At 57.4% G+C, this 19,214-nt stretch overlaps 1 protein-coding gene across 40 annotated transcripts in view; it reads right to left on the reverse strand.

The window, feature by feature from the left end:
• Positions 1 to 19,214, reverse strand: part of MAST3 (microtubule associated serine/threonine kinase 3) — a 39,383-nt gene that overhangs the window by 12,784 nt on the left and 7,385 nt on the right. For 4 of the 40 annotated variants that reach the window (XM_072721231.1, XM_072721244.1, XM_072721218.1 and 1 more), the window contains exons 3-15: positions 8,501 to 8,589; positions 8,349 to 8,421; positions 8,146 to 8,166; positions 7,511 to 7,589; positions 6,906 to 7,066; positions 6,649 to 6,724; positions 6,139 to 6,348; positions 5,952 to 6,053; positions 5,529 to 5,661; positions 3,904 to 3,965; positions 3,413 to 3,498; positions 2,161 to 2,369; positions 1,370 to 1,508 (exon numbers count right to left, since the gene is read on the reverse strand). In XM_072721231.1, coding sequence (XP_072577332.1) covers positions 1,370 to 1,508; positions 2,161 to 2,369; positions 3,413 to 3,498; positions 3,904 to 3,965; positions 5,529 to 5,661; positions 5,952 to 6,053; positions 6,139 to 6,348; positions 6,649 to 6,724; positions 6,906 to 7,066; positions 7,511 to 7,589; positions 8,146 to 8,166; positions 8,349 to 8,421; positions 8,501 to 8,589 — 1,440 coding nt within the window. Of the gene's footprint in view, positions 1 to 1,369; positions 1,509 to 2,160; positions 2,370 to 3,412; positions 3,499 to 3,903; positions 3,966 to 5,528; positions 5,662 to 5,951; positions 6,054 to 6,138; positions 6,389 to 6,648; positions 6,725 to 6,905; positions 7,067 to 7,510; positions 7,590 to 8,145; positions 8,167 to 8,348; positions 8,422 to 8,500; positions 8,590 to 11,535; positions 11,827 to 16,819; positions 16,910 to 17,199; positions 17,640 to 19,214 lie in introns of those variants that run through there. The other 36 variants (XM_072721234.1, XM_072721220.1, XM_072721236.1 and 33 more) reach the window with 21 other exon arrangements.

The raw sequence follows: 19,214 nt of genomic DNA on the forward strand, positions 1-19,214 counted from the left end.
GCCAAATACACAGTTTATCTTCTGAGCTACTGGCAAACTACAAGATGCCCTGGAAACAGGCAGGGCTCTTAACACTTCTGTTCCGACCTCCACAGAGCAAGTATCTTCATCTGAGAAATGGACAGTAGGTACTCAATGCTGTCCTCAGAACAAAAACTTTATGAAAAAGGCAGTTGGAGTGTTCTGGGCCTGGCACACAGCCATCGCCTACTAACTGTTCCTCTAACCACCTCTTATGAAGCTGGTGCCCAAAAATATGCACCAGATTATTTACTTATTTATTTATAAAGATTTTATTTTATTAGACACAGAGAGAGACAGAGACATAAGTAGAGGGGGAAGCAGGCTCCCTGTGGGGAGCCCGATGTGGGACTCTATCCCAGGACCCTGGGATCAGGACCAAGCCAAAGGCTTGCTCAACCACTGAACCACCCAGGTGCCCCCGCACCAGATTTTTTTTAAATGTGCTTATAAAAATCAGAAAGGGTCACCAGTGTGTGAGGAGTTAGTCACACTGCCATCTGGGTTTCTGAAAATGAACACACGCCCAGGTATACAGCAGCTGCCAAATAAACATTTGCTTTGTTTTCGAAGCCACTCACAAACTGCCAGATGATTGAAAACATGCCGGCTCCTGACGTTTATGTTCACACCCCCACAAGGCAAGAACCTGAGAAATTCCAGGTTCTTGCCTGGTATCCACAGGGCACCTGATAGAAGAGCAGCCTCTTGCTCTATAAACAGCAGTTGCTCCATTAATGCAGACAAAAGTGCCTTGCAAATTGTGCAGGAGTTACATAGCATGAAGGATCATTCACACACGTGTCTTATAGTTACCCATAGGGAACCTGGCATGCAGCAGGTGCTTCTTAGGTGCTAGAGTAAAATAAACATCTTGAGGCTCTCAATAAACATGTTCTCTTCCTTTCTTCCCTGCACGAACATACAACAAGTGCTCAAGACATGCACAGTCCCTTTCTTCATTCATATGTTAGGTCTTGCAAAGGGCCTATCCCGGTTCCTTGTATATACATGGTGCCTCCTAAGTGCACATTCTCTCCCCATGTGGCAGTAGCTCTGTGAGCAATCACTTCCCCTGTATATTTTGGGCATCCTAAAGTGCACATCCTTTCTTTGCCTAGCAGCAGCTCCATACATGTGCTATCCTTCCCTTGCATACAGCAAGTGCCTATTAAGTGCCTGCTCTCCTCTGTACACACCAGGTGCCCAACACTACCATTGTTCTGTGTCTTCCTGTCACCAGGGGCCCCAGGTGCCGAATCCAGACAGGAGGAGCTCTGAAGCCCTGGCTCCACACCCCTAGCCTCTCTGCACCCCCCGCCCCCCACCCAGGCCCCAGGCTGCTCACTTGTCAGGCTTGAGATCCCGGTGCACGATGCCATAGTTGTGCAAGTATTCGAGTGCCAGCACCGTCTCAGCGAAGTACATGCGAGCCATGTCCACGGGCAGCGGGCCCATGTTCTTTAGGAGCGTGGCACAGTCACCGCCTGTGGGGGGCACAGATGCATTCACAGAGGCCCTGGGTTCTATAGCCTTGCCCCTACCCCTCCAACCTCCTCCAAAACGTCCCTGGTCTGTACAGAACCAGGGGGGCCAAGAAGGGTGGGAGAGAGGGCAAACCCTGACTCCTGATTCTTCCTGGCAGGACAGCAGCTCTGTGAGGGCACAATCCCTTACCCTGTATACAGCTGGTGTCTCCTAAATGCTCATTCTCTCTCCTTGCCCAGAAGCACCTTGATCAATGCACGCGCCTGCACTCACCTGTAGGCCCTGCTCATTCTGAAACTGCAAACTTGACCCCACAACTCCTCCTGCCCTCAACCATCCTGGCCCTTCGGTGCCACATCTCCCTCCCTTCCCTGGTCTTACTTCTGGCCTTCAGGCCTCTGCTCACCGGTCCCCCTGCCTAAGATGTTCATCCTTATTCTATACCCCAGGGTCCTACCCTCACACTCCTCTTTGAGCTCCCTCAGCCCCGACCCCTCAGGATGCCCCCCTCCACAAACCAAGGGTCCCCCAAGGCAGGCTGGGACCCCATGGAGGACAAAGCAGACCCCAGCTTGGTCAAAGCACAGACTCTCTTTCAGGTAGATCGTGAGCTCCCCATCACTGGAGGCATACAAGCCCTGGTGACCTCACCTTCCACATACTCCATGACCATACACAAGTGGCGCCGGGTCTCGAAGGAGCAGAACATGCTGACCACAAACGGGTTCTCAGCAAAGGTGAGGATGTCACGCTCCACAAAGACCTGCTGGATCTGGTTGCGCAGAATCAGGTTCTGCTTGTTGATCTTCTTGATGGCAAAGCGCTGCCGTGTATCTCGGTGCCGTACCAGGTAGACAGCCCTGGGGGTGCGCCAAGGCCTGAGACTGAGGCCCCAGTGGGCAATGGGAACTGATCTGGGCCTAGAACCCAACCTCCCAGGCCTTTATCTGTGCTGTACCCTGCATCCAGGATACCCTTCCTCCTTACCTAGCCCCTCTCCGAAAGCAGCCACCCTACGGGTCTAAGCTGCCCTCCCTGGTGTCACATAAAGCCAAAGATCGGGGATCCCTGGGTGGCTCAGTGGTTTGGTGCCTGCCTTTGGCCCAGGGCACATCTGGGAGTCCCGGGATCAAGTCCCACGTCAGGCTCCCTGCATGGAGCCTGCTTCTCCCTCTGCCTGTGTCTCTGCCTCTCTCTCTCTCTCTGTCTATCATGAATAAATAAATAAAACCTTTAAAAAAAAAAAAAAAACAAAACCAAAAAGCCAAAGATGGCCCTCAGGTTATTTCTTTATGGCGGACTGAGACCTTTTAGCTCAAAAGCCCCCTGGCACCTGGCTCAAACTGCTTTACACAGAGCCAAAATGAGCAGATTTTTACCGTTGAGAACTTGGCAGGTTTGCTTATCTAGTAAAACTGCCTCGAATTTACTAGCCATCGAGAAGGTAAACCCTGGGTTATCAGGACCCCAAGCCACTACTGCCTGCTGGAGCGTCTGACCCAGACTCCTGGCCACGCTGCTGAAGAACATCACGCAGACACGTGAGCCCCCTCTCCCAGTCCCCCTCAGGACAGCCTTGTCCTGTGAAGGACTCCCCCTCCCACCCCATCTCCACCTGAATCTCTCAAAGTGGCACTAAAATAATGCTCACTGCACGCTACTGCCACTGTGTGGCCACCTTTTTCCTTGCATGGTCCTGAAATACCTAGAACTCCCTCTGCCTGGGGCAGGTACCAGCTTAGACCATGGATGAGCCTATCTGAGGCTCTGGCCTGGCTGTACCGCATCTCTACTTCCTTCTTCAAGCCCCAGTTTCCCCATCTCCACACTCAGGGGCCACCTGGACCTCAGTCACCCCCATGGGCATCTGAGAAATGGGTCTATGGGAGACCTGAGGACTTACCCGTAAGCCCCGTTGCTAATGAGTTTGATGGTCTCGAAGTCATTCTCACATGGCTTCCTCCGTGATGGGCCGACGAGGGCACGGTTCTGGGGGGTGGGAAGGGGTCAGGTCCTGCCCCACCTCAGAGCAGGCCAGGCTCTCCCTGGCCTCAAGTCCTAACCACTGGGCCTGGCATCTGATGCTACTCCCTCCTTCCAAACTTCTCTAGCTCAGCTTCTGAGTTTCTGAGCTTTGGCTCAAGCCACGTCCTCCTTCCAGAAAAGTCTTATACATCCTCCCAAACTTCCCTTTCCAGTGCCTCCTCCAGCCCGGTCCTGCCCAACTGCCATGACAGGGTAGTCTCACTTGCCTCTACCTTCTCCCTAAAGTCACAAGCATTTATTAAGCACCTACTACATGCAAAACCTTGACAAACCCAGCCTCTCCCACACTTGCCTGGTCTACCCTGAAAAGAACAAGACAGGCAGGAGTGCCAAAGCTCTGTGACTTACCTCTGGGGACTCAGGTGCTGGGGGCTGTCCTCCCTCTTCCAGCTGACTCAGAGGCACCATCTCTGTAAGACAAGGGAGGAGCCTCAAATGGGGCCTCCATGCCCTGCCCCTCCATCCCCTAGAGAGTTCCCACGGCTTCCAGGGCTCATTCCGGGCTGGGGACATGGTGCCTCCCAGACCAGCTCCCATGATGCCACCACTGAGCCCCTACTAGGTCCAAATCTTGGCCAAACCCAGGAGGCCAGACTCAGCAATGACGGAGAAGACTTCTAGAAGGACCAGTGGGAAGCCCAGCCTCAGAACGGCACAGCCATCATCCTGGCTCCAAGCCTTGGGCCTGTTAACACAGGTTGTGACATGGGCCCTCTGGGTCTTGGCTCTTAATATCCTCCTTGGCTTAGGGTGTGGCCCAGGGAGCCCCCACTCCTATTTTCTGGCCCTAGGGCTTGGCAGAGGAGTGGCCCCAACTGAGTGGTTGGTGAACATGAGCTGTGATGATGGCAATGAAGACAGTGTCTCATGGTTGCAGGGCAGGCCTGGGATGGGACAGTGGAGTCTCATGGGTAAGGGAGGCCTGGGTTTGAATACAGCCCCTTTTACTCAATGGATTCCCCCCTGGGGGCACTGGGTACATGATCTGCCCCATGGTCTCAGCCTCCAACAGCCTGGCCACTTTCTGCCTCCTCTGACACTGGAGCCACCCACAGCGCTACCTGCAGTATCTCCCTCGGACGGCCGAGCAGCCGTGGCCACACAGCAAGTCTACGAGCAGTCTGGCCTTGGGCTCCCCTCCGAGGTCTGAATCCCTGCTCAACCTCATCTGCCCAGAGCTTCAGTCTTTCCAGCTTCAAATGGGGACAATGGAAGCCCATTATCACATGGCAATGATGTTAGAAGGACAGTGGCCACTGGTGGCAAAGCCCTGTCAACCCTGTCACCTCCTCCCAGCTACCCTGCTTCCTCCACTCTAGCCACACCCTCCTCCCCGCTCTTCTGCCCACGTACCAGGCACAGCTCCACCTCAGGGCCTTTGCTTTCACCCTTCCCCCTCCTGGTTCACCCCCTCTCTTGTCCAGATCTGTACCTGCTCGCCTCTCCAACCACCAGGACTCAGCTTACACATCACCTTTTCCCAGAGCCTCCCATGACCACATCAGGTCCAAGTTCAATGCCCCCCGGTACCACGTCACAGTTTTCCTGCCTCAGCTTTCTGGGGGCAGTTCTGGATCAGCTTGGTCAAGCCCATGGATTGCCCTGTCTGATTCCGAGTCCACCTCCTAGGCCACCATCAGATGAAATCGGGAAAGCATTTTGTAAAGTTTGTAGGATGATGTGAATGCCTTCGCTAATGGTGGCTCCCTCACCCCCTGGCCCATCTTAACTCGGCACCGGAAGACAATGAGGCTCCTGGACCCTGGCAAGCCAGAGGGTCTGATGTGGAGCTGTCAGACCCAGGAACCCTAGGCACTTTCCCACAGTGGGCCCTACAAGTGTCTGAGGGCAGGGCCACAGAGACAAAGGACAGTACAGCACCGTGAGGTCAGTCCCTGGGCCTGAGTTGAATCACAGGTGTGCCCTGACAGACCTTGGTTTTCTCTTTTCACCCGATTCCCTTGTCAGCTCACCCTCGAGGGGGTCCTTAGCCAGACCCAGCTGCCCAATGATGTACTGTGGCAGGTCCGTCTTGATGCCCTGGCCCTCTCGGGCCTGGCCCTCAGCAGCCTCCAGCAGGTGATAAAACTCCTCAGGGTCAAATTCCTGCACATGCAGAGAGCCTGGTAAGCCGGCGCCTGGTTCCACCTCCAGGCCCTGGCACACGCGGTTCCCTCTGCCTGGGGCAGCCTGAGTGGCAGCTCCAACCCTCCCCTCTAAGTCTTGGCTCCTAACCACACTTCCCCAGGGAAGGTAGCCCACCCCGGCCTGGAGGTACCCTGTGTCCCTCTCCAGACTCTTTCCAGCGGGAACTCTCTCTAGTATCCCGGCACCACCATCAGGGGTCTGGCCTCAACTCTGCTGGGCCCCACACCTGGCCATGTGCAGAGACTCACCAGGCACTCAAGGAGTCTTGCTGGCCTCGAAATGATGATGAGCAGCTTCCGGACAAGCTGGACAATGAAGCCGACCTCCTCGCTGTCGGAGCGCTCATGGGCCTGGGGGCAGGTGGGTGATGGTGTCACCTGCAGGCCCTTGGTCCTGCCCTGCTTGGGGACCCCTAGACCCCCGCCCCCCACGCACATCTTGCAGCAGCCGCTCCAGCTTCTCCTGCATCTCCAGGAAGTAGCGGGAGGTGACGAGTGCCTCTCCGGACTTGGCCAGGCAGTCTCGGGCCAGCTCGATGATCTGGTGGTGGATGAAGCCAAGGACGCCATCGGCCAAGGCCAGCCGGGCACCGGGCGCAAAAGCAGCAAGGAACTCCTGCAGACGGCCTTCCATCTGTGCCGTGGCCTGGGCAGGGTGGACGGGGCAACCTGGTCATTGGACGGGGCTGGGGAGCAACACACAGATGGGGCAAGAGAGACAGTTGGGGAGAGAGACGTGGTGATGGGGGTGATGGGGTCAGAAAACTGGTGGGGGAGGCGGAAGGGGGAGAAGCAATATGTCTAGGTTGGAGGGGTGGTTTGAGACAGAGAGACAGGGACACACAGAAATGGACAGATGGGGGACAGAGCCAAGAAGACAGAGTGCCATGGAGGGATAACTACACAGAAGGGAGTTAGGGCCGGTCTGGCCATCGGCACTGCCCACCTTGGGGAACCTCTCTCGGTACACATGATTCATCATGACGATTTCATTGTCGAAGTTCCCTGTTGTGCGTCCCGGGCTGGGGGAGGGGGGGTGGACGGACAGTCAGCTTGTGACATGGGACCAGAGGCCCAGTCCAGGGAAGGGTCAAGGCTCAGTGGCCAAGCTTGGACAGGGGCAGGGGCAGGATGGAGGAGAAGCCACAATGTGGGCCCCAAAGACAGCCCAGGGAGGGGCTGGGGTCAGAGGTCCAGACCCACCTGAGGCTGCGGGAACGGGGGCGGAGGTGGGGTGAGCGGTGGCCGCCCTCCTCATCAGCCACACTCTCTGAGCTGCGGAAATGCTTGGACAGGAAGCATAGTTCATCCGGCGTCGGCTGGAAAGGAAGCTGGTGGAGGCGCTCCCGGGAGGATGAGCTCGACTGGCAGGAGGGGGTATCAGGGCCACGAGTTCACAGTCAGCGCCAAAGCCAGAACCCCAACATTACCCATCAAGGCCCAGGCTGTCTGCTGGTCATTAGGTGGCAATACACGCCTGCCTGGCTCCTATGCATCCTTCAAAACCCCAGCTCTGATGCCCCCTCCTCCAGCAAGCCTCCCTGCCTCCTCCCTAGGCGACCCCAAGATTCACTCTGGCCAGGCACAAACCCCATGGAATGGGGATGTCTGTATCCCCCAGACTAGGGGCTTGGGGGATGGAGGCTGAGTCTTTTCAGGGACCCATGCATTGCCCAGAATGGGGCACAGAGGGGCCAGCCAGAATATATGCTGACTGGACAGCTATCCAAACCTCGATAAAAACCAAAGACGTGTCCCGCCCCACCTCGCACCCGCCTGTCTGCTGGCCAAGGTGGGACTGTGGGTACCGAGACGGTGGAGCTGGGCGTGTTGGTTCCATAGCCAGAAGATGGGAGGGATGCAAGGGACCATCTTCTGCCGTCAGCCCTAGAGAGGAGAAACCAGAATAGTTGGAAGGAAGGCATGGCTGCCGTGGCTCTAAGTCCGTGGGGACTAAGGACAGACACCATGGCTGGCAGACACTGGCCCTGTTGGAGGGAAAGGGCTTCTGAAAAGGCTGAGAACAGAGATTCAAGGTGAACAAGTCCACTGTGTTTTTTCCTCATCCTGCAGACACCTCCTCTGGCAAGTCCTCCTTGACCCAGCTGCCAGCGCATACCCCATCAAAGCTCTGACTTCCCTGAGTTGCAGCTGCTGGGACATCTGCTGGTCACCCCCACCAGCCTGACTGGCAACCCAAGGGCCGAAGTCCAGCCTTGCCTCCTCAGCCCCCAGCAGGGGGTATGGCACAGAGGAAGTGCTGAAAAAATGTACTAAGCGAACAAATGACACTTAAGCGCCTATACCCAATACATCTTTCATCAGCTCTCATCAGGTGAATTAGTGACTTTTGGTGAATTAATAGTTTTTAGATTGGAAAAAAAAAATAGTTTTTAGATTGGAAGGCGTGCCCTCCTCCTCCCCAAGGGCTCCCTGAAATTACCTGTCCACGCGTGGGATGTGGCTGCAGAAGGCCGTGCATGGTTGCCAGGGGCAGAAGCCAGAGGGAGACCACCAGAGGGCAGGGGGTAGGGGAGGGGAAAAACTGAATGAGGAGGCAGGTCCAGCCACCAAGCGCATGCCCCTGCCTGTCCCCTCACCAGCCACACTGCCACCATCCCTCCAAGCCAGTGACCACTCACTCACCTTCGGGCAAAAGGGAAGTTCACAGCAGATGCAGCTGAGAAGTTCCGAGGACTATCCAGGGGGCTGTTGCCTGCTGAGGAGACGGCAGAGGAAACTGAGTCAGGGAGGGCAAAGACAGGACACTGCCCCTGCTTGCTTGTTCCCACACTCACCTGTGGGGACTGAGAGCGGAGACAGGGGCCGGGAAAGGGTTGGTGAGGGTGTTCCTACCACCAGGCTCTTGCGGTTCCCACTGCGGCAGCTGTCGGGAGAGGTGGGGGCAAGGTCAGCCGCCGGCCCAGGCCTCAGGGCTCGGAGGACTGTGTGCCCAGGCCAGAGCATACACACGGGCCAGCTTTGGGGCAGGACGGGAAGCTAGGTATGACCACTGCCACTCTGGCCCTAGCTGGACTCCTGAGTGGCCCCTAGCCCAGCCTTTGAGGCCTGGGGTAGTCATTTTTTTTTCTATTTTATTTATTTATTTATTTATTTATTTATTTATTTATTTATTTATTTATTTATGATAGTCACACATAGAGAGAGAGAGAGAGAGAGAGAGAGGCAGAGACACAGGCAGAGGGAGAAGCAGGCTCCATGCACCGGGAGCCCGACGTGGGACTCAATCCCGGGTCTCCAGGATCGCACCCTGGGCCAAAGGCAGGCGCTAAACCTCTGCGCCACCCAGAGATCCCCTGGGGTAGTCATTTTTGACAAATACTACGTATTATGAAAACCACTGTTATTATCAGCGGTGGCATGAAGCCCTTGCAGCCTCCCAGTGGACCCTGCACATGGCCAGGAGCCCCGGCTCGCCTTCCCACGCTTCTGTGTTCACCATCCCACCCCCACAACCTCTGCCTTTGCCATGCCCACTGCCGGGAACACCGGCAGATAAGGCAGAGGGTGGCGAGGACCCCCGAGCCCACGAGTGAATTGAGGCAGTTCCCCACTCAAACCCATGTACCCCTTCCTAGGCCCACTGCCCCAATCTCTTGGCAACCCTCCTCCCCCAGTTTCCCCCCAAATGCCAACCTGACCCTTAAATCCCTCAAATTAGCATCTTGCACAGTTAGGTCCTATCCCCCCCTTTTTTCTTTTTAAAAATATTTTATTTATTTATTCATAAGAGACACACAGAGAGAATCAGAGATGTAGGCAGGGGGTTAGAAGCAGGCTCCCACGGGGAGCCTGATGCAGGACTTAATCCCAGGACCCCGAGATCACGACCTGAGCCAAAGGTGGACACCCAACCACTGAGCCACCCAGGCATCCCAGGTCCCATCCTTCCTAACTTTTGCCCACACATTTCCCTCCCTCCATCTCAGTTCCCTTCTGACTTCCAGACACCCCCCTTCCTTGCCCCCTGCCCAGGCCACTCCCACCCTTGCCCAGGCTCTCCCATCGGTGCCCTGGCCCCAGCCCCCGCCCTGGTAGAGGGAAATTGAGAGCAACACCGTCTCCCCTCCCTCCCCAGCGCAGTCGCCCAGCAACGGCTCTGCTCCTCGCTCTCTCTCGACAAGTGCATCAGCCCACATACTCTGAGCCGCCAACGCAGCTCAGTGGCTCAGGGAGGGAGAGATGAAACCTCAGGGCCTCACGGGGCCAGGGATGGTGTCCCAGGCAAAAGGCACCGCGCAGGCCAAGGCGTGGGACGGCGTGGTCAGCAACTGGCCAACTGACGCAATAGGACAGGCAGGGAGGAGGGATCCAGGCTGCCCACGGCTCCATGTGCAGCTGCTCTTCTGAGCCTCAGTTTCCTCATCTGTGAGGTGCCGGGAAGGTTTGATGAACTACATACACAGCGTCCAGCTTCGGGCCCGGCACTGGGTAGACTGTGGTGAGCATGTACAGTGCTGTCCAGTACGCATAGCAGGAGGGCAGGTGACGCCTCCCCAGTGAATTCAGCCACCATTTGCCCATCCCAACAACCCTGAAGGTGGGAGAGACCACCTGCACCCACTGCCCAGCCTGGGAAACTGAGGCCAGATGTCAACAGCCACAGGGAGCTGTCCTGTAGGCTGATGTGCAGAAGCAAAAGTGAAACCCACAGGTTCCTGCAAAACTTCCTGCTAACACCCACCCCCCACCCATAGAGCCGCCGGTCTCACATCCTCTCCCAGCCCTCATCTGGGTCCTCAGCCCCACGCTGCACCATTTGTCACCAGCAGCAGCCTTTGGGAAAAACACTTGGCCCACCTCCCTCTTGCGCTCAGGCGGGGCCTTCTTGAAAACACAGGCATATCTGAGGTCTCTAAAGGGGGAACTGGGCATCATTTGTTCACTTCCCGAGCACCTGTCAGGTGTCCACTGGTCAGCCCTCCCTGGAGAAGGCCCAGGACCCCAAGAAGCCACCTAGCCATTCGATAAACACCCATATGGAACAACACACTGTGACAATATGCCAGAAAACGCTGGCCTGAGGCCAGTTGCCTGCACCTGATTGCTGGGGTGCCCGTAAGCCCTCTGTTGCTACAGGAGAAGGAGAAGAGGAGTCTAAGCCCATGCCCTGAACCTAGTATTCGGGGTCCTTTAGCAGCTGCCGTGAGTGCAGAGCCTTTGCCTACGCTCCCCTATAGGAATGCCCCAACCCAGTGCCAGTGAAACACCCAAGAACAGAGAGGTTAAGGAACTGCCTGAGGTCACACAGCCAGGCAGTGGCTGAGCTGGAGTATGAACCCAAGTCCTGTAAAGTCCACAGCCCTTACTTGGCCTTTGCATTTCAAAAAGGGAAACAGAGAGTCCAAGACAGACCAGGCTTTGCTGTGGCTTAAACCCAGTAAACACACGATTTTTACCCGCTCCTGCCACGCCACCTGCACGCTAGCCTCGTGCAGCAAATATCTGCTTCTGAAACAATATTTCCGCTGAGGGGGCCCCAGGGACAGACAAGCTTCAGTTTTTCCAAGAAGATCCTCCCCAAGGCTGCCCAGGCCTACAGACCCGGGTTCGAATCCTGATTCGGTCCCTACCCCCTGCTGCCCCGTGTCACCACCCTAGCTGCGAACCCGGCGGGCCGACAGCCAACTCCGGGTAACCAGGGGCGAAAGGAGGGGGTCTGGGCCCCCAGCGACTATCCTGATCGCAAAGCGTCCTCCCCCTTCCCCCTGCCGCCGCACACAGCGGCCCTCGCCACGCCGCCGGGATATACTTCTGGCAACTCGTGTTTGCTTGGCCGGCCGCCGCTCCTTTGCCCGCACGGTGCCCCTACCTCTTGGAGCGCTGCAGCAGCGCGCCCTTGGCAAGGCGGCTCCGGTGGCCTGGCGCCGCCACCGCCGTCCAGTAGCTGGGGTCGGACATGCTGCGTCTCTTTGTGCCGCCGCCGCCGCCCGAGACCCGGGAGGCGCGGGGGCGCAGCCGGCGGCGGCGGGGCGCTAACCTCCGCGGCCGGATTGGCCCCGCGAGCCCCGCCGAGCGGGGCAGAGGGTGCGCGCCGCGGGGCTGGGGGTAGGGGGCGAGGAGGAAGCGCGCGCCCCAGAGCGCGGCCGGGAACCCCGCCCAGACGGGCGCGGGGGCGGGGCCTGGCGGGGGCGGGGCCGGCCGGGGCGGGGCGAGCACGCGGGAGCGAAGCCGGCGGGCCCGCGTGCAGGCTAGTGGGCTGGGCGTTGCCAGGGCCGCGGGCGGAGGGGCGGGGCGTTGCCAGGGCTGCGAGCAGCGGGGGCGGGGCGTTGGCGCCTGGCAGGGTTAGACCGTGGAACTAGGCCCCCTTCCCTCAGAATGTAAATCTGCTCGCGCGTCCCCCTTTCCCTCTCTCCCCCCGCGCTGACCCCTTCTGAGTGTGGCACTTGAGAACTACCCAACTGTCTGGCCTGGCTCATGCTACCGCGCCCACGCAGGCTCCACTTCTCGGAATGTCCTTCCTGCCTGGCAAAATCCAGCGTCCCCTCTCCTGGGAAGCCTTCCTTTTCCTGCGTGTCTGGCTCTGTCTTCTCTTGGACTCCTTGGGGGGTCCCAGCATCTCCCAAAATGGCCTGGCAGAAAGGGCATGTTTAGCAAACTGAGTCGGGGCATCTGACAGGCTCTGTCTGCCTTTGTGATGGAAAAGGCCATCAGCCTGAGCATAGTCAGGACTCAGGGGACACCTAATTTAACTTCTCAGGCCTGTCTTCTCAATTGTAAAATGGAAGGGAAACTGGGCTGACAGGATGATTGCAGGAATTAGATGTAAGGTGGCACCTACCGTGCCTGATACATGTTTGATAAATGTTAGCATCAGGCTAACTTCCAGGCCTCTGATTCTCCATCTACAAATGTCCCCTCCTGAAAATGGAATAGAATTGGAGGCACAGAAAGTGCTGGGAGTACAGTACTTGTTCACCATGGAAATAGGACTGTCTCGAACAGTCGGCAGTGAATTAATGCTTCTTCCTCTCATGACAGCCCCAGAAGACAGAGATAGTATCACCCTAATGGTAGCCCCCTCACAGGCCACATGACACTTTGGGAACCAACCTAGGCCTGACACTGAAGCCCAGACCCCACATCTGAGAAGAGAAGGCAAAGAGAGTTGCCCCTGCCTGGTATATAATCCTAACTCTCCCCAACCCTCTTGCCACTAATTTTGCTTCTCGGGTATCTCCAGAGACTCCCCATCCTGTCTTCACGGCCAGTGTCACTCTCAGGTATCTACTGGGTGTGTCACCCCAGAATGCTCTCCATTTCCAGGTCCCCCAGGCCTGGGTCTCAAACACCCATTTCTGGTCACTTACTCACTCAACATTTATTGAACAGCTGCTGTGTGCCTGACCCTCTGCTGAACTGTGAGGACCCTGCCCTCAGAGGCCCCAATTCTAGTTGGGGAGGCAGAGAATAAATAGGAAACAATGAAATGATTAGGGTAATTTCGAACACTGAAGTCAAGAAAGGAAAGGGACAGAGGTAACACTGGCAATGGATGACTTTCGCCCAAAGGCTTCTCTGAGGAGGTGACACTATAGCCAGCTGAGACATTGAGAAGGAAGAGGAGCCAGCCATGCAACACAGTGTTTCAGGCAGAGGGCACAGCTTGTGCAAAGGTCCTGAGATAGGGCTGAGGGGAAGATGCCAGCAGGGCTTACCACATACGCCTCATGAATTGCAAGACGACTGCAGTTGTACAGCAGAACCAGTGGGGAGCCATGCAGAATGTGTGAGCAGGGGAGGCGTGTGATCTGAATTGTTTGTCAACAACCTCCCCGCCACACACACACACCACCACCACCACCACCACCACCACCACCACCACCACGTCTGCCATGGGGAACAAGAGCTGTCAGGGGCAGGGGTGCAGATGGCAGAAGGCTAGTTGAGGCTATGACAAGGTCTGGGAGGGGGACACTGAAGCCTGGACCAGGGTAAGAAAAGTGGGTAGATTCTGAAAACATGTTTGAGGTCAATGGATGGGCCCTGCCAAGGAAGGGGCCAGATGTGGAAGGGAGGATGGAAGTGGTCACTTATGACCTAAGGGTGTTCAGTATGAGTCACATGCCCGGGACAGAGCCTCCTGCATGCAGGGAATGCAAGATCCTCAGGTCTGGGGACCCAAGTAGGGATGGAGTCATGGTCTCGTGTCACTGTATGTTGACATGCTGTGCCCATGAACCCTCCCCACCATGCGTGCCAGGGACACTGCTGCACAATCAGTAAAGGAAGCACCCAGCTCAATCCCAGCTGTGGCTGCACCCTGCACCACCTACATGCCCCGCATTACACCCACTGCTCTGGCATCCCCAGTAGTCACTTCTCCCACGCCCATCTGGCCTCAGTTTTGGTCTCCTCTGCACAACAGGGCTGCAGCTGACAATCCAGAGCGCCTGTGGCCATGGCAAAGGCCTCCCATGAAAGGGTGACTGAGCCACTGATCTCTGGCACCAGCCCACTGCCCACCAGACCTCATCCTCCCCGACTCACACACCCTCCACGGTTCCTTGTTGCCTTTACAGTAAAACCACACTTCTGGGTGAATCCCTCTCCTAGGGCTCAGATCCTAACCCTGTCTGTGACTCAGGATCTGCCTCCCTCTGCTTGTGCTAGTGACTGTGTAAATGGCAAAGCACTAGTGAGCATACAGACCCCTACCCCCAACCCTTCCTTGGTCTGACCACCCCAGCCCTTCCTCCCCACCATACACTGTGCGCACCCCTCCCAGCCCCATATGCTGCTGTGTGGTTCTTAGTGCCCTGGAGATAAAAATGCAAATTCCTCCTGTCCTTGCCATTCAAGGCCCCAGAGGAACACTTCTGACAATGCTTCTTGTTGCGACCTTGTGGGAGAGGGCCAAATTCACCACATTCTTCCAATTACCTCACACCCACCACCACCACCACCACCATCACAGGCAGAGCCCTCCTACCTACTTCGCCACAAGCATTAACTGAACATCTGCTATATACCAGGCCCTGCCCTAGGATAGAGGACAGATCCAGGTCTGGCCCTCAAGGGTCCCCTAAACCTCTGCATGAGAAAAGCAACCCAATAATCACACAAGAAAACATGGAAATCACACTCATGATGCAGTCTCTATGAGGGAAATGGGCAGATGTAATGGATATAATTGGGGCTTGGGAGGCCCTGATAGGGTGGCTCAGAAAAGCTTCCTATCTGAGGGCTTGATAGAGACTTGACAAACGAAGAAAGAAGGAAATGGAGCTCTGGGTGGAGGGGCAGCACATGCAAAGGCCCTGAGGCTGGACCAGCTTATGTTCTGGCAGCCCGGGAAGCCCAGGGCTAGAGTTGGGTGAACCAGATGGGGAGACAGACAGGGAGGAGGTGGGGGGTTGCAGGGGCCAGACTCACAGGGCCTTGGAGGAGAAGGGAACAAATCTGGACTTGTTCCTAGGGTGCTTGGGGCAGGGAAGTTAGGGACCCATTTCCTTGCCTGGCCCAAAGTGATGTGGTTCTGCTGCCCTCTGGTGGTGGGTGAGGAGGCTTTTCTGCTCAGAGCCCTAAACTCTCTGCCTCCATTTGCTCCTGGTAAGACTGGCTCAGCGGCTGCCAACAGGTCTCTCCCCTCATCCTGTCCTCACCCGAGGTAGAAGCCAAGGGGTCGGTGTCAGACTTGGCCTGACCGTCTCTCAGGATGCCCCTGGACAACACACTCTGAAGTCCTGAGTTTCTTCCTCCCCTAAATGTGGGGTACAGCAGTCCCTGTCTCCCACTGGACACCCTGACCTGGTCCAGGCTCTACCAGCCCCTACCCGATGTTGTCCTAGCCACCTCCCTGACTCTGCTACCTCCATTCCTGTTACCTGCCCCCAGCAGAACTTTATTCCCCCAAGGCAGCCACAGAGACTTTAAAAGTCTTGGTCCTGCCTCAGGATCTTTGCATGTGCAATTCCCATTGTCTGGTGACTCTCTCCTAGCTCTGCCTAGGCCTTGACTAAAACACCACGTCCCCCAAGAGGCCACCATCTGAATGCATCCTGTCTGTCCACTCGTTCATTGCCCACCTCCTGAGAGCTGATAGCCTCATGAAGGAGGGGCTATGTTAATCTTGTTCACAGCTATGCCCTTAGCACCTGGCTTGCAGTAGGTGCCTACTTAATGAAGGAACCATCTGTTATCAGCACCCAGTGTGGGCTCCAAATTGTTCTCTCTTTTCCTCATTAAAGGTCTGTGGAAAGAATCTAAGCAGCTCATTCATACTGAGGTGTAAATGATTGATGGGCCCTCTAATTCTAGGCCTCACTGACTCACACATCTGCCCCGTCCCTGCAGTTTTCCCAAGCTGTGTGAAGAGTCCATGATAACCCTGATATTCCCTCCTGTGTCCGCCCTGTAGGGGACAAGACCCTGAGAGGTGCCAGTCACCGGGGGTGAGGTGGTTCAAACCCTCAACAGACTCTGGCAGGCAAGCTGGCCCTGATGTTTGGTCCCCAGACATACTGAACCAGGAGAACTGGTGTCTCCTCTCTGAGCCTCAGTTTTCCCAGCTGAGAAATGGGGTCAGGAAGGGCACCTCCCTTCCAAGGTTGTGGAGGAAATAAGGTGTTTGGTACAGAGCTGGCCCTCAGTCAAGCTGGTTCATTCTTCCCTACATCACTTTGCCTAGTTCAGGGCACAGGGGTATAACAGTGAACTCTCAGCCATGGGGTGGGTGTGTGTCCATCTGTCTGTATGTTCAGTGGGAGGGGCTTTCTGGCCAGCTGAGGTGGGTGTGGGGAGGGTCCTGGAGGTCCTAACCTGGAATGCCAGGCTGATTCAGTAGGGAGGGCCCAAAGCAGGCTGGGAACCCAGCACCTGTCTCAGGGATGTCCTTGGGCAATAGCTCAAGTTCTGGTCTCACCTTGGCCACCTGTGGGATGGGAGGACCTGTTGGCTATGGCTGAAAATGGAATTTCCCTATCAAGGCCTGAGTCTGGATAGCAGTTTCATTTAACAGAGGGGTAAACTGAGGCCCAGAGAGGTGATGTCACCAGCCCACAGTACCTCGGGGAGGAGGCTGGGTCTAGGCTGCTTCCGAGGCTCTAGGGTGCCAGGGCAATGTCCGAGCCCCGCCCCCATGTGCTGTCACTTACCTCCAGGGGTGCAAGCCCAGAGAGGGGCTGCAGGGGCTGCAGGGGCTGCTGGGACTCAGCAAAGATGGGCTCTGGCTGCTCGGAGACAGACTGCAAAGAAAGAGGCCGGGGACGGTGAACCTGGTGGTGGTGGCCGCTGCGTGTGGCCAAATCCGGAGAGGGACCAGGACTTAGGTTCCCTTAGGGAGAAGGGGCCCCAAGGCCCGGAATTCTGGGTCTCTAGCAGGCCGCGAGGGCGGGGCCTGACAGATGACCCCGGAGGGCTCCCCGGAGGCGGCGCGATGCGACTCTGGGCGACTTAAACAGAGACGCGGGGGAAGGGCGGTCGTCGGTCTCTCTTCCCTCCACCCTGTCTCCCCGCTTCTCCCCCAAGCACTCACTCAAGGGTCAGCGCCGGGATGTGCAGCTTGTCCCTTCGAGACTTCATGCCGAGGCCGGGGCTGCGTCTACGCGGCCGGGTGCCAAAGCCCCCTGGTGGCCCCCAAGTCCCGACCGTGGCGCGATCGGACAGACCCACAGACGCGGACGTGGGGACAGCACGCCCGGCGGGCGCGACCGACGCGGCGCGGAGGCTGGGCCGCTGGGGGCGCGGGGGGCGGGCTCTCTCCGCCCCGGGGCGGGGCTCGAACCCCGCACCTGCGCGCAGGCCCAGCCCAGCAGGAAAAGTCGGGTCGCGCGAGGCTGGAGCCGCGGGTGTCACCCCCTCCGGGAGGACGACGCCGAGGCTGCCGGGTCTCGAGCCCTCTGGTGCGCGGCCGGAAAAGAAGGGCGGTCACGGCCTCCTCGATGGGCAGTATTGCTCCATCGTCTGGCCCCGCCCCTTCCCGGCTGCGGCCGGGTGTCTGCCCTCGCCCCGCCCCCGGGGGGGTCTCTCGCACCCCGGATCTGAGCGCGTCCTGCCCGGGTTCCCCCACCCCCAGCAGCGCAGCGCAGCGGCCCGGGCCCCTCGCCGCCGTCCCAGCATCCCCGCGCACACCGGAGGCCCGGCCCACGCCTCCAGGCCTTTGCTCTGCCAGGAGCGTCGTCCCCCTCACTCATATCCGAGCTGAGTCCCACGGGCCCCTCTTCCGAGAGCCGTCCCTACGCAACCGCCCATGGCGCCCCCAGCCCTGCTCTCCCTTGTGCCCAGCGCAGATCCCAAGAGTCTGGGTTGTTTGTGTCTGGCTATGGCCCGCTTGGCACCCCACTTGGACCCAGTCACGAACACGGCAGGTAGCAGAGTCTCTGTCCTCGTCCTGCCCCCGTAGCCCAGGACTTTGCCCTCCAGATTCTGCCAGATTCCGGTCCACCACCCCGCCCCCAGCCTGGGCAAAGGCCAGGGACAGTGCCCGCCTTCTGGTCAGTGTTGGAGCCCTGCCCCTGCTGGGCCCCTCGGGCTCCTCCCCAGCAGCTGCGCTATCCCCAGTTCAACAGGAACAGATGGTCTGGGGTTGGGGGCCAGTCTGACCCATCCCCATCATCGCATTTCAAACTCTCACCCCAGCCCCAGGACCTGCCCCATCTCCTCTCCCTCCACTTCCCCTGTGTTCTTTTCACTCCAGCTACCCCTGTCTCCATGGTGTTCTTCCAATGCCAAGCTGGTTTGCACCCCAGGACCTTGGCCCATGCTGTTCCCTCTAGCTGGAATGACATTCCCCTTGGACTTTCCCACTTTCCTCTTCCTTTTTTCCCCCAATCGAGGCTCAAATGTCACCTCCTCCAAGAGGAGCAATGTCTTCAGGGCTAAAGCTGTTTAACTCCCCCCCCCCACCCCCTGCATATCACTTTGCCATCACCCTCCCCAAGACAGTGTGAGCTCAGGGGCAGGGTCCAACATTGGATCCTGTCTCTGGGTCTCCTGTGCCTGGAACAGGGCCCGCCACACAGTAGGCACTCAAAAATAAGTTTGTCAAGTGAAACCACTGCAGGTCAAGAGAATTCTCACTCCTCAGGCTGACACAGCCCCCAAAGAGAGAGTGTCTACACTCACACAGTTCCGGGGCATCGGCACAAGGTGCACCCCTTCCTGTCCTGGGCTTTGGTTTCTCATCTGTAAACTGGCAAAGGCATTGACCAAAATGTTCTGTGAGCTTTGGGGATCCAAAAATGACAACCTAAGGCCCCTGGGTGTCTCAGTTGGTTAGGCATCTCACATCGGCTCAGGTTGTGATTCCAGGGTCCTGAGATCAAGTCCTGCATTGGGTTTTCTGCACAGTGGGGAGTCTGTTTCTCCCTCTACCCCTCTCCCCTGCTTGTCCTCCACCCCCTCAAATAAATAGATAACATCTTTTAAAAAATTGCCAGCCTCCAGAAAAATGCTACAGTGACCCTAAGAGATACACTTTTCTACCTGTGTTCCCTGAGAGTGAGTTCCCCAACATGGCGGGGCATGCAAGCTGGTTCCAAGATACTTGGC

Source organism: Vulpes vulpes, chromosome 9 (assembly GCF_048418805.1).
Source record: "Vulpes vulpes isolate BD-2025 chromosome 9, VulVul3, whole genome shotgun sequence".
Taxonomy (NCBI): Eukaryota; Metazoa; Chordata; class Mammalia; order Carnivora; family Canidae; genus Vulpes; species Vulpes vulpes.